The 12,081-nt window shown below is 33.6% G+C and overlaps 1 protein-coding gene across 2 annotated transcripts in view; it reads right to left on the reverse strand.

Moving 5' to 3' along the window:
- Window positions 1-12,081, reverse strand: part of FAM227B (family with sequence similarity 227 member B) — a 300,149-nt gene that overhangs the window by 44,758 nt on the left and 243,310 nt on the right. For both annotated transcript variants that reach the window (XM_055098575.2, XM_055098572.2), the window contains one exon: window positions 3,398-3,495. In XM_055098575.2, coding sequence (XP_054954550.1) covers window positions 3,398-3,495 — 98 coding nt within the window. The remainder of the gene's footprint in view (window positions 1-3,397; window positions 3,496-12,081) is intronic.

Raw genomic sequence — 12,081 nt, forward strand, 5'->3', positions numbered from 1 at the left:
TTTTCAAAATTTATGAAAAACACATCCAAGAAGTTCAGCAATTTCTAAGTAGAATAAATTCACACCTAGCACATCCCAGACAAAGTTTTTTAAAATAAAGACAAGGAGAAAAACCTCAAAAGCAGCAAGAGTAAGCAACTCATATATAGGGGAACTTTAAAAGGATTAATAACTAACTTCTTATCATAACAAAACAGGCCAGAAGGCAGTGGGATAGCATCGAGGTGCTGATGGAAAAAAAAAACCTGTTGACCAAAAATTCTATGTCAAGAATACAATAACCATAAATATAATTACTCCAAGATTCTATTATTCCCTTCTTATGGGAGAAATGTCAGTATAGCAACTACTAATATTTTAAGTTTTCCTCAATCTTTGTAAAACCATTATGAAAGATTTTTTATTGATTCCACTTACTGTGGGGAAATAAAATTTTGTTTTCATTTGCTTTTATTGATACATAAAGTTCTCTTGAATTTCTTTTGCTTATGGTCACTTTTTTATTCTATAGGTTTTTGCAAAAAATATGTTTCAGAATTCCTAGCAGCTACAGAACCATTTCAAATAATGGGACTATCATAATCAATAGCAATTCTTTGCTAGTAAAAAGTTAATGTCAATATCAGACATGTTTTCTATGATGTAAATCACTCCTTCATTTTAAGCTCCCATGATAATTCACATTGGGTTACGTATAGCTCAATCTTCAAAATGTATGCAAAACTAGCCCAAGCTCAGTTTAGATTTTTTAAAAATTTGCCTGTCTAGATAGTTGTTTTGCAACACTCTTCCTGTTTCTTTCTTGGGTACTATAAGATAAACATTCTATCTTACTAAAATTCTAGAAATAGACATTTCTGTTATTTTTCTGCAGTTATCAGTTATTAAGTTAAGAAAATCACAGTTTGCAGCCCTTTTTCCTCTATAAGAATTCATGGTTTTTAAGAGTACTTCAGCCAGGTAAGAGGCAAATAGGTATTAAATGCAATCCAGTGTTGTTGTTTTTGTTTTTTGTTTGTTTGTTTTTATTTTTTTGAGACGGAGTCTCGCTCTGTCGCCCAGGCTGGAGTGCAGTAGCGTGATCTTGGCTCACTGCAAGCTCTGCCTCCCGGGTTCATGCCATTCTCCTGCCTCAGCCTTCCGAGTAGCTGGGACTACAGGCGTCCACCACCACGCCTGGCTAATTTTTTTTTTATTTTTAGTAGAGACAGGGTATCACCATGTTAGCCAGGATGGTTTTGATCTCCTGACCTCGAGATCCGCCCACCTCGGCCTCCCAAAGTGCTGGGATTACAGGCGTGAGCCACTGCGCCCGGCCTGGTGTTTTGGTTTTTAAAGCAGAATGTCGCAAGTTGACCAAAAACCTCTTGCTAGAGACATTCCAAATAGCCAAACCAATGAGCAGAAACCCTAATGTTTCCATTCATCCCATGAAAGATAATAGCAGAAATTTGTCAGAGCACTTTAAGATTCCATGAAACAAGACTTTTATTGTCAAGTCAACCTAGCCTAAATTCAAAGAATCAAGCAACTTCATAAACTTAAGAATGATCATAAAGGATGAAATAGAAAGTCCAAGGGGTGATTTGGGTACCTAATTTCTCAGAAAATTTATTAAAGGATAATTGCTACAATAAGTAAAAAGCTAAACATTGATTTTTGAGGCTTGAATATGTGTTCTGCCAATGCTCATACCCAGTGTCACTTTCAGGGACTAGAAACCCACAGGCACCCATTTAGCATGTGGACAACTTCGGTGCCTGGAAAATTTTTCATCTTGAGCTGAAATCTATATCCCTGTATCTTTCACTTATTTATTGGCAAAACTTATACTTTTTTGGAGCCATACAGAAAAACTCTAATTCTGCTTTCCTACAGTAGCTCTCTACATATTTGAAAACAGTTATTATGGCCTTCAGAGTCTTTTCCTTCCAGAAGAAATACTTATAAATAGTTTGGCCATTGCTGAAGCAATATGATTTTCAGAGCTCTTCGTAATTAGGTTTAGATGAGGTTGTCAATGATGGAATTGGAGTCTTTATAAGAAGAAGAAGAGACCAGAGCTCACTCTCTCTGCCATATGAGGACACAACAAGGAAGAGGCCATCTGCAAGGCAGGAAGAGAGCCTTCACCAGAAAACCAAATTGGCTGGCTCCTTGATCTTGGATTTCCCATACTCCAGAACTATGAGAAATGAATTTCTGTTGTTTAAGCTACCCAGTCCATGGTATTTTGTTCTGGCAGTCCAAGCTGACTAGTACAATGGGACAGGGCAAAAAATGCAGCAATGTGCTATACTACTAAAGATGTATTTCCAATTTCTATCTGTTAACAGCATCCTCTGAAAAAGGTTGTTTAATCTGTTACAAACCCATGTGTTAGCTACTAAACAAAGTATGAGAGACCATTTTTAGTGTTTGCTGAAGACCAGATATACAATTTTTATTACTTATCTCTGATTTCTAAATCTGGCAATATTGCCCCAAAGGAAATGGAGTGACATTGTCATTGATTCAAAATTGACTTCTATACATTACCAGTTAATATCTGAAGTGCCTGCAAACCATCCTTAGCCTCATTGTGAAGGTCAGAATAAAGTAGGAAGATATTTTATTAAACTTGGGTTATTAAATACCGGGAAAAACATAAATACTGACTTTCAGAAAGTTTTTATATAGGTTTATATAGGCATATATAGTTTTTATATAGGTTTATATAGGCATAATTTTTAATTTTAAATAAATTATCAGACTGGATAAGATGATGTAGACAAAATTTTAGCAATAAAGACTGTAACCAACTTAAAATCTAATTGTCTAACAAATTGAGATATCAAATTCAGAATTGCAGGTCAATAATCTCATCAAATTTTGACTAAGGCAACACATGGTGGTGAGTACATGAAATCTCTACTTGCAAGGCACCTTCAAGAATGTCGAGAAACTAAGCATTCAAGACTCAAGAGTAACAGTATCTACATGTGGTCAATTATTCTAGGACCATGGCTTAAGAAGTAAGGACAGGTCAACTATTGTTGATACTCCTTTGAAGTTTTGCCTGCAGCTTTGCTGCTTATTAAGATCATATTCATGTGCAAACACCAGATGGAGCCTTTGTATGTCAACCAAAGGAGAAACAGTGACAAGACATGTTGTGAGGAAAAAAGATAAATATTATGATATTTTTCATTAGAAATGGGGATATTTTCAGAAGAAAATAAAACTTTTTAATATTAAGATTAAACCTCAAACAAATCTCTTTTGACCATTAAATTCTTTTCCAAAATATATGGTAAGAATGTAATAACCAGCATTGCCTATGTACAGCACAGTCAATTGCAAATATATTGCAAATTAAACAAGTAAGAAATTTTTTCATAATTATTATACTCCAAACCTTTGTTGCTAGTCTTGATAATCTTGATTCTTCCTTGGATATGGGCAACATATATGCTCTTGGGTTGTTTAGAATCTTTATAATATTGAAGTCGATACCTAAAACAGAAAATAAAATACTTTTTAAAATTCTGGTATTTTTTTCCTTCACAGAAAAAGCATGATACCTCTTTCGCCTTTTAACGATGCACCCTAAACATGGAGAAAGGCAAACATGGATAAAGAGTGTTAAGACATTGTTACAACTTGTCCCAAAGAGGAAATAAATATTACATTTCATATTTTTACTCAATAGGGCTTTATTATTATTGTAAATATTCATTTATAAATAAATGAAATAAAATTCATTGATAAATAAATGAAATAAAATTCATTGATAAATAAATGAAATAAAATTCATTGATAAATAAATGAAATAAAATTCATTGATAAATAAATGAAATAAAATTCATTGATAAGTAAATGAAATAAAATTCATTGATAAATAAATAAAATTCATTGATAAATAAATGAAATAAAATTCATTGATAAATGAAATAAAATTCATTGATAAATAAATGAAATAAAATTCATTGATAAATAAATGAAATAAAATTCATTAATAAATGAAATAAAATTCATTAATAAATGAAATAAAATTCATTAATAAATGAAATAAAATTCATTAATAAATGAAATAAAATTCATTGATAAATAAATGAAATAAAATTCATTGATAAATAAATGAAATAAAATTCATTGATAAATGAAATAAAATTCATTAATAAATAAATGAAATAAAATTCATTTATTTACATTATGTCATCCTCGCAAACCATTCAGTGAGCTAAGAAACATTTTCCATAATTTACAGTTGAGAAGACTAAAGTGCAAGTTCTATGACTTGTTTAAGCTACTACTTACTAAGTAGTAGAAGGAGAGGACATAAATTGGGTCTTTTGCTTCTAAGTCCAAAGCAATGACCCTCTAATTAAATGCAATAAGCAACCTGGGCCTCTGCCTGTCAGAGTCCTGTTTTTCCATATTCTGACAATACACCCAGATAAGAGGAGACTTGGTGACCTTTCCTTTCAACCAGCATGAATATGCATGAGGGTACAGAGGGATTCGTGCCACTTCTTAAAGGAAAAGAGAGCCATGTGATTTAATCAGGTATGTCAATCAGCCTAAAAGCAGAAGCTAGGTATTAAGTGTATCTTAACATCCGAGAAAAAAGGTGATCTGAGAGGTTTGTTCTAGACTCTGGCACTGATTATCAGTTACCAGGTAGACTAATCAGATCTAGTGATTGTAATGTTGATGACAAACCTTTTAAGAGTTAAAGAAAGTTACTTGGGTTGATTTTTGACATTAGACATTAGGAAATATTAGGCATTAGCTTGAAATACTAAAGGCAGGTAAGCATTTATGTCCACCAGGGATTAAAGAATTGGTTAGCAAGGAACTTACATTTAAACATTTTGAGTAGAAAGAATATTAGATTTAGAATTAGAATGGGCAAGAAAAGTAATAAACCATATTTTTTTCTTCAAAATTTGCTCAATTTTGAAAATTCTTAAATACACATATAATACTTAATATATATGATATTACTTAATTTCTAGTCTTCTATGAACCAGTATCATTAAAAAAATAAAAGAACCTCTCCTTCATGTTCACTGTACACACAATAAAAAGCTTACTTTTCAAATCACCTGAGCTTAATTGTGGAATTGCTACTTAACAGATAGTAGTATACATTAATATGAGGCAAGGTATCTAAGCTGGGAGTAAGGCAATGGCAAAATAGTAAAGCAAAACAATTTAAGGAGAAAAACAGTCAAATAAAAATTGCAAAGAAACTCATCTAGATATGATGACTGATCAATAACATTAAAATGCCTATATTTATTAGCTTTTTTTCCTCTAACCCATTGATTAGTTTTAGGGAAAAATGTTAATATCCCCCCAAATTATAGTTTTAGTGCTTCTTCTGTTCTCAGCATCTCTGAAAGCTTGGGAATATTACTTGAAAATCCAAAAATGACTCTATCTGATAAAACTATAATAAAATGTCTTAACTGTTCTTACTAAGTCTCCAGAAATTTCACTAGTGAAAAAATGTTCCAGTCTTCCTCCACTTGCACTGGGAAAATTTCATTTCCATAATTATCCCCTATTTATTTTAGAGATGTTATCCCCTCTAAAAGGGAGACATGTAAGTAAGTATGGTTATTGCTATCCACTTTTGTAGTTTTTATTCTAACAGTCTTCCTGAAATGCAAATAACTCCTATATGTTGGAAAAATTAAAGAAAGCTCAAGTGTAGGTCACAAATATTAATAATTGACTAAACTATACAAACAGAAAAAGTATTGCTGATAGATACACTTTAGAATATATGTAATTAAAATCAGAACTACTCTCAGAAAGAGACTTTTAATCTTGTATTGAAATGCAAGTTAATTCAAGAAAAGGCCTCATACCTGCATTAAAAGACAGACAAATGATGCAATATTTAACTTGTTTTAAGTTAAAATGCTAAAAGATACAAGTATCATTTTCCATGATTCCTGATTTGGGTAACTGGTTTTTCCATTAACCAACCACACCAGATAAAAGCTCTACTTTATAAAGATAGTTGGTATCAAAGCAAGAATTTTTGAGGCTAGATTACTTCAAGATCAGATCTTTCAGAGTCATTTACAAAGAGAATACCTGAGACCCAAGCCTGATATAATTTTACAGTCGACTTTTAAATCCTGTAAATGGTCAGAATTCCCGAGATTTTTAGTTGTTCTAATGAAGTCTAGGAAGGAATCCAATAAGCCTCATAAATAAGAACTATAGAATGCACCAAAATAGCACAGTAATAATAATTTTAGAAGCTCAAGAGTTGGAATGTACCTTGGAGAGAGGGGTAGAAAAGAAATGCCAGGAGAAATAGAGAAAATATAGGTATCCATTAGGCAAAATGTATGTGATCTTAGCAAATAAAAAATAAAATGTGAATGCAATTTTGTCCAATAATATAGGAAAATGATGAGTATTTCAAATAAAATATTGCATATTCATGAGTTTTTGAGACTGAGTCTCACTCTGTTGCCCAGGCTGGAGTGCAGTGGTGCCATCTAGGCTCCGCCTCCCAGGTTCAAGCGATTCTCCCGCCTCAGCCTCCTGAGTACTGAGATTACAGGTGTTCACCACCATGGCCAGCTGATTTTTACTATTTTTAGTAGAGACTGGGTTTGACCATGTTGGTCAGGCTGGTCTCGAACTCCTGACCTCAAAAGATCCTACCTTGGCTTCCCAAAGTGGTAGGATTACAGGCGTGAGCCACCGTGCCCGGCCTCATGAGTATATTCTTAATGTCTTATTGTGTGTATTTTCTGATCATGCTTCTCTGACTGTTTCAGATCTTTATATGCATACTTCCAAGTCCTTTCAATCTGATCATCTGCAGGCCCAGTCATTGGTTTGTATATATATTAAATCTCAAATGAGTTATATCTCTCTACATACCTACTTACAGATCCATCCTCCCACCTCTCTGTGTGAAATTCATGGTTCAAATTGGCAAACTGAAAGATTAAGGACCTTCACAATGCTCTAAATTAGAATTGCTTCTCCAAGTAATGTTAACATAATATGCATAATTATAAATAACTTCACAGAGAGATTATACAGTCCAAGTGTTTATACATATACTTTGTTAACTATGAAGTGTATACTTATGTAGATCGCTAGCATCCTTAGGTTTCACTAACTCTGCACCAAATTTAGTATATCCAAAAACATGAAGATTTTTAATGTTATAATAAATTAGTGATTCATATCACATTTGGTTCCCAAGGAAAGTGCCATCTTATTATTACTTTATTTTGGCATTTTTGGGAGTTACTTTTATCCATTATTTCTTACTATGAATTATATTTGTATCTCTAAGGACCAAATCATTGCTCAGGCAAGTTATAGATGCAAGACACAAGTTATTATTTTTAAAGTATTTCTATTGTTTTTTTTAATAAGAACCAAAGTGACAAGTATCTGAATAAGAAACTGATGTATTTAAGGCTCTGTGGAGCCAAACATTACATATGTTTTATAAAAGAGTAGCTTTTAAGCTTAAGATTTGATCAAAGGTGCTGGTGAAGAAACTTATTAACCCATTTAAAAATCTTCCCTATAGAATGAAAAACATTTTTAAAAAATCCACCACTAAATGGGTTCACAGGCAAAACTTAGAGCATACCATCTGATAAATTACTTTTCCCATGATATGTAAATTTATCTACACAAGAACTTTTAGGATGATATAAAATTGAGACTAATTTAATTGTATGTGGAGTACAAACTATGCTTATTGAGAATAATAAAATTAGAAGGAATTGAGACTATCTTTATTTTATAACCAAACCTTGACAGTCTTGACTGGTACTGTCATAAAAATTCTTAACCATCTTTGTATTAGTGATTGTTTGAACTTATTATTGATGTGTTCCTCCTTTGTATTAGTGATTGTGTGAACTTATTATTGATATGTGTTCCTCATTGAAACCATGTTTCCACAGTTCCATATCTAAAAATGTCCCATAAAAGAGAAGGCCAGGAAAATTTGCAACACTTTGTGTGAAAAGAGAGATAAATGAAGTTCAATTTATTTATTTTTAATTTTGTTGCTTTTTTGGTGTCATATCTAAGACTCATTCCTAAATCAAGGTCAGGAAGAGTTACTCCTGTTTTCTCTGAGATTTTTATATTTTTAGCTATTATATTTAAATATATAATCCATTTTGAGTTAAATTTTGTATATTGTGTGAGGTACAAGTCCAACTTTATTCTTTTGTAGGTGAATACCCCAGTTGTCACAGCAGTGCTGAAAAAATCATTCTTTTTACATTGAATGGTCTCAACATTCTTCTAGAAAATCAATAACCCATGAATGTGAGATTTATTACTGGACTCTCCAGTCTATTTCATTTACCTATATGTTTACCCTTATGCCAGTACCACATTGTCTTGATTAATGTGGCTTTGTAGCAAGTTTTGAGATCAGGAATTTTGAGTCTTCCAACCTTGTTCTTCCTTTCTCAACAGTGATTTGGTTATTCTTGTTCCCTTGCATTTCCATATGAATTTCTATATCATTCTCAAAACAGGTAGCTAGAATTTAATAGGCATTGTGTTGCATTTGTAGACCATTTTGGGGAGTATTGTATTAACAATATTAAATCTTCCAATACATTAGCATGGGAAGTTTTTTCATTCATTTAGGTCTTCTATACTTTCTTTCAATACTGGTTTGTAATTTTCAGTGGATAAGCCTTATCTTACCCACTTTTGCTAATCTATTCCTAAGTATCTTATTTGTTTTTATGGTATTGTAAATGGGGTGGTTTTCTTTTCTATTAAAAATGTACAATTAAGTTATTATTGACTATAGTCACCCTGTTGTGCTATCAAATACTAGGTCTTATTCATTTTTTCTAGCTACTTTTTTTTATTGTCTCCAGTAATCATCCCAACTTCTTCCCCAGCCTGCCACTACCCTTCCAGCCTCTGGTAACCATCCTTCTAGTCTCTATGTCCATGAGTTCAATTGTTTTAATTTTTAGATCCCATAAATAATTGAGAACATGCAATGTTTGTCTTTCTGTGCCAGGCTTATTTCACTCCAGTTTCTTCCATGTTGTTGCAAATGCCTGGACCTTACTCTTTTTATGGCTGAATAGTACTCCATTGTGTATATGTACACATTTTCTTATTCTTTCATCTATTGATGGACATTTAGGTTGCTTCCAAATCTTAGCTATTGTGAACAGTGCTGCAACATACAGGAGTACAGATATTTCTTTGATATACTGATTTCCTTTCTTTTGGGGGTACATATCCAGCAGTGAGATTACTAGATTATATGGTAGCTCAATTTTTAGTTTTTTGAGGAAACTCCAAACTGTTTTCCATAGTGGCTGTACTAATTTACATTTCCACAAACAGTGTATGAGGGTTCCCTTTTCTCCATATCCTTGCCTATTATTGCCTGTCTTTTGGAAATAAACCATTTCAAGTGGGGTGAGATGGTATCTCGCAGTTTTGATTTGCATTTCTCTGATGATCAATAATGTTGAGCACTTTTTCATATGCCTGTTTGCCATTTGTACGTCTTCTTTTGAGAAATGTCTATTCAAGTCTTTTGCTCATTTGTTGACTAGATTATTCAATTCTTTTCCCATAGAGTTACTTGAGCTCCTTATATACCCTGGTTATTAATCTCTTGTCAGATAAGTAGTTTGCAAATATTTTCTGCCATTCTGTGGGTTGTCTCTTCACTTTGTTGATTGTATCCTCTGCTGTACAGAAGCTTTTTAACTTGATGTGATCACATCTGTCAATGTTGCCTTTGATTGTCTGTGTTTGTGGGGTGTTGCTAAAAAAAATGTCACTTAGACCAATGTCCTGGAGAGTTTCCCTGATGTTTTCTTGCAGTAGTTTTGTAGTTTGAAGTCTCAGATGTAGGTCTTTATTTCATTTTGATTTCATTTTGTCTATGACAAGAGATAGCGGTGTAGTTTCAGTCTTCTGAATATGGAGATCTAGTTTTCTCAGCATCACTTGTTGAAGAGACTGTCTTTTCCCTAATGTATGTTCTTGGCACTTTTGTTAAAAATGAGTTCACTGTAGGTGTGTGCATTTGTTTCTGGGTTCTATATTCTGTTCCATTGGTCTGTGTGTCTGTTTTTATGCCAGTACCGTGCTGTTTTGGTTCCTCTAGTTTTGCTCTTTTTGCTTAGCATAGCTTTGGTTTTCCTTGGTGTTCTTTTAGGATTTTTTTTTTCTATTTCTGTAAAGAATATCATTGGTATTTTGATAGGGATAGCAATGAATCTGTAGATTGCTTTGGTTAGTATGAACATGTTAACAATATTGATTATTCCAATCTGTGAACATTGAATATTTTTCCAATATTTCTATTTTTTGATGTCCTCTTCAATTTATTTCATCAGTGTTTTATAGTTTTCATTATAGAGTTCTTTCACTTCTTTGATAATTCCTAGGTATTTAATTTTATGTGTGACTATTGTAAATGGGTTACTTTTAAGATTTCTTATTCAGATTGTTCACTGTTGGCATATAGATGTGCTACTGATTTTTGTTTGTTGATTTTGTATCCTGAAGCTTTACTGAATTTATCAGTTCTAATAGCTTTCTTGTGGAGTCTTTAGGTTTTTCCAAATATAAGATAAACTCATCTGCAGATAACAATCATTTGACTTCTTCCTTTCCAATTTGGATGCCCTTTATTTCTTTCTCTTGTCTGATTGCTCTAGCTAGGACTTCCAGTACTATGTTGAATAACAGAGGTGAAAGTGGGCATCCTTGTCATGCTCTAGATCTTGGAGCTTTTAGTTTTTCCTCACTCAATATAATACTAGATGTGGGTCTGTTGTATATGGCTTTTATTATGTTGAGGTATGTTCCTGCTATTCCCAGTTTTTTGAGGGTTTTTATCATGAAGGGATGTTAAACTTTATCAAATGCTTTTTCAGCATCAATTGAAAGGATCATATCATTTTTATCTTTCATTTTGTTGATATGATGTATTATATTGATCGATTTGCATATGTTGAACCATCCCTGCATCCCTGGAATAAATCCCACTTGGATCTGATGAATAATCTTTCTAATGTATTGTTTAATTTCTAATGTATTGTTTGCTAGTGTTTTCTTCAGGGTTTTCACATCAATATTAATCAGAGATATTGGTCTGTAGTTTTCTTTTTTTGATGTGTCTTTATCTGGTTTTGGTATCAGGGTAATACTGGCCTTGTAGAGTAAATTTGGAAGTATTCCCTCCTTCTCTAGTTTTTGATTTTGAGTAGGATTGGTGTTAGTTCTTTAAACGTTTGCTAGAATTCAGCTATGAGATCCTGGGCTTTTCTTTACCAGGAGACTTTTTGTTAGGACTTTGATCTCAATATTTGTTATTCATCTGTTGAGGTTTTGGATTTATTTATGGTTCAATCTTGGTAGGTTATATGTGTCTAGAAATTTGATTTTCCAATGTATTGCCATATATTTGCTCACAGTAGCCACTGATGATCCTTTCAGTTTCTGTGGTATCAGTTGTATTGCTTCCTTTTTCATTTCTAATTTTATTTATTTGTATTTTGATGATTTTAGACATAATCCAGCAGAATCCTCTGGATTACAAGGTAGAGACTCTTTTCTCACCCCTTACTTTCTCCCAAACAGGGTTTCTTTCTCCATTCTGAGCCACCTGAAGCTGGAGCTGGAGTGACACATGCACCACTGTGGCCACCACCACTATGATTGTACTGGGTCAGACCTGAAGCCGGCACAGCACTGGGTCTTGCTCAAGGCCGGCTGTAACCACTCCCTGGCTACTGCCTATGTTTGCTCAAGGCCCCAGGGCTTTACAATCAGCTGGTGGCAAAGCCATCCTGGCCTATTTCCTACCCTTCAGGGTGTTGAGGTACCCCAGGCCCTGGGTGGGTCCAGAGGTGCCATCCAGGAGTCAGGAACTAGTGTCAAAAACCTTAGAAGTCCAACTGGCATTCTATTGTATTACAGCTGAGCTGGCACTCAAACCACAGGACCTCTCTTTCTTCCCCTTTCCAAAGGCAGAGGAGCCTCACCCCATAGCCACTGACACCCCAGGCCATGGGGAGTACTGCCAGACTACTA

This window comes from Pan paniscus, chromosome 16 (genome assembly GCF_029289425.2).
Source record: "Pan paniscus chromosome 16, NHGRI_mPanPan1-v2.0_pri, whole genome shotgun sequence".
Taxonomy (NCBI): domain Eukaryota; kingdom Metazoa; phylum Chordata; class Mammalia; order Primates; family Hominidae; genus Pan; species Pan paniscus.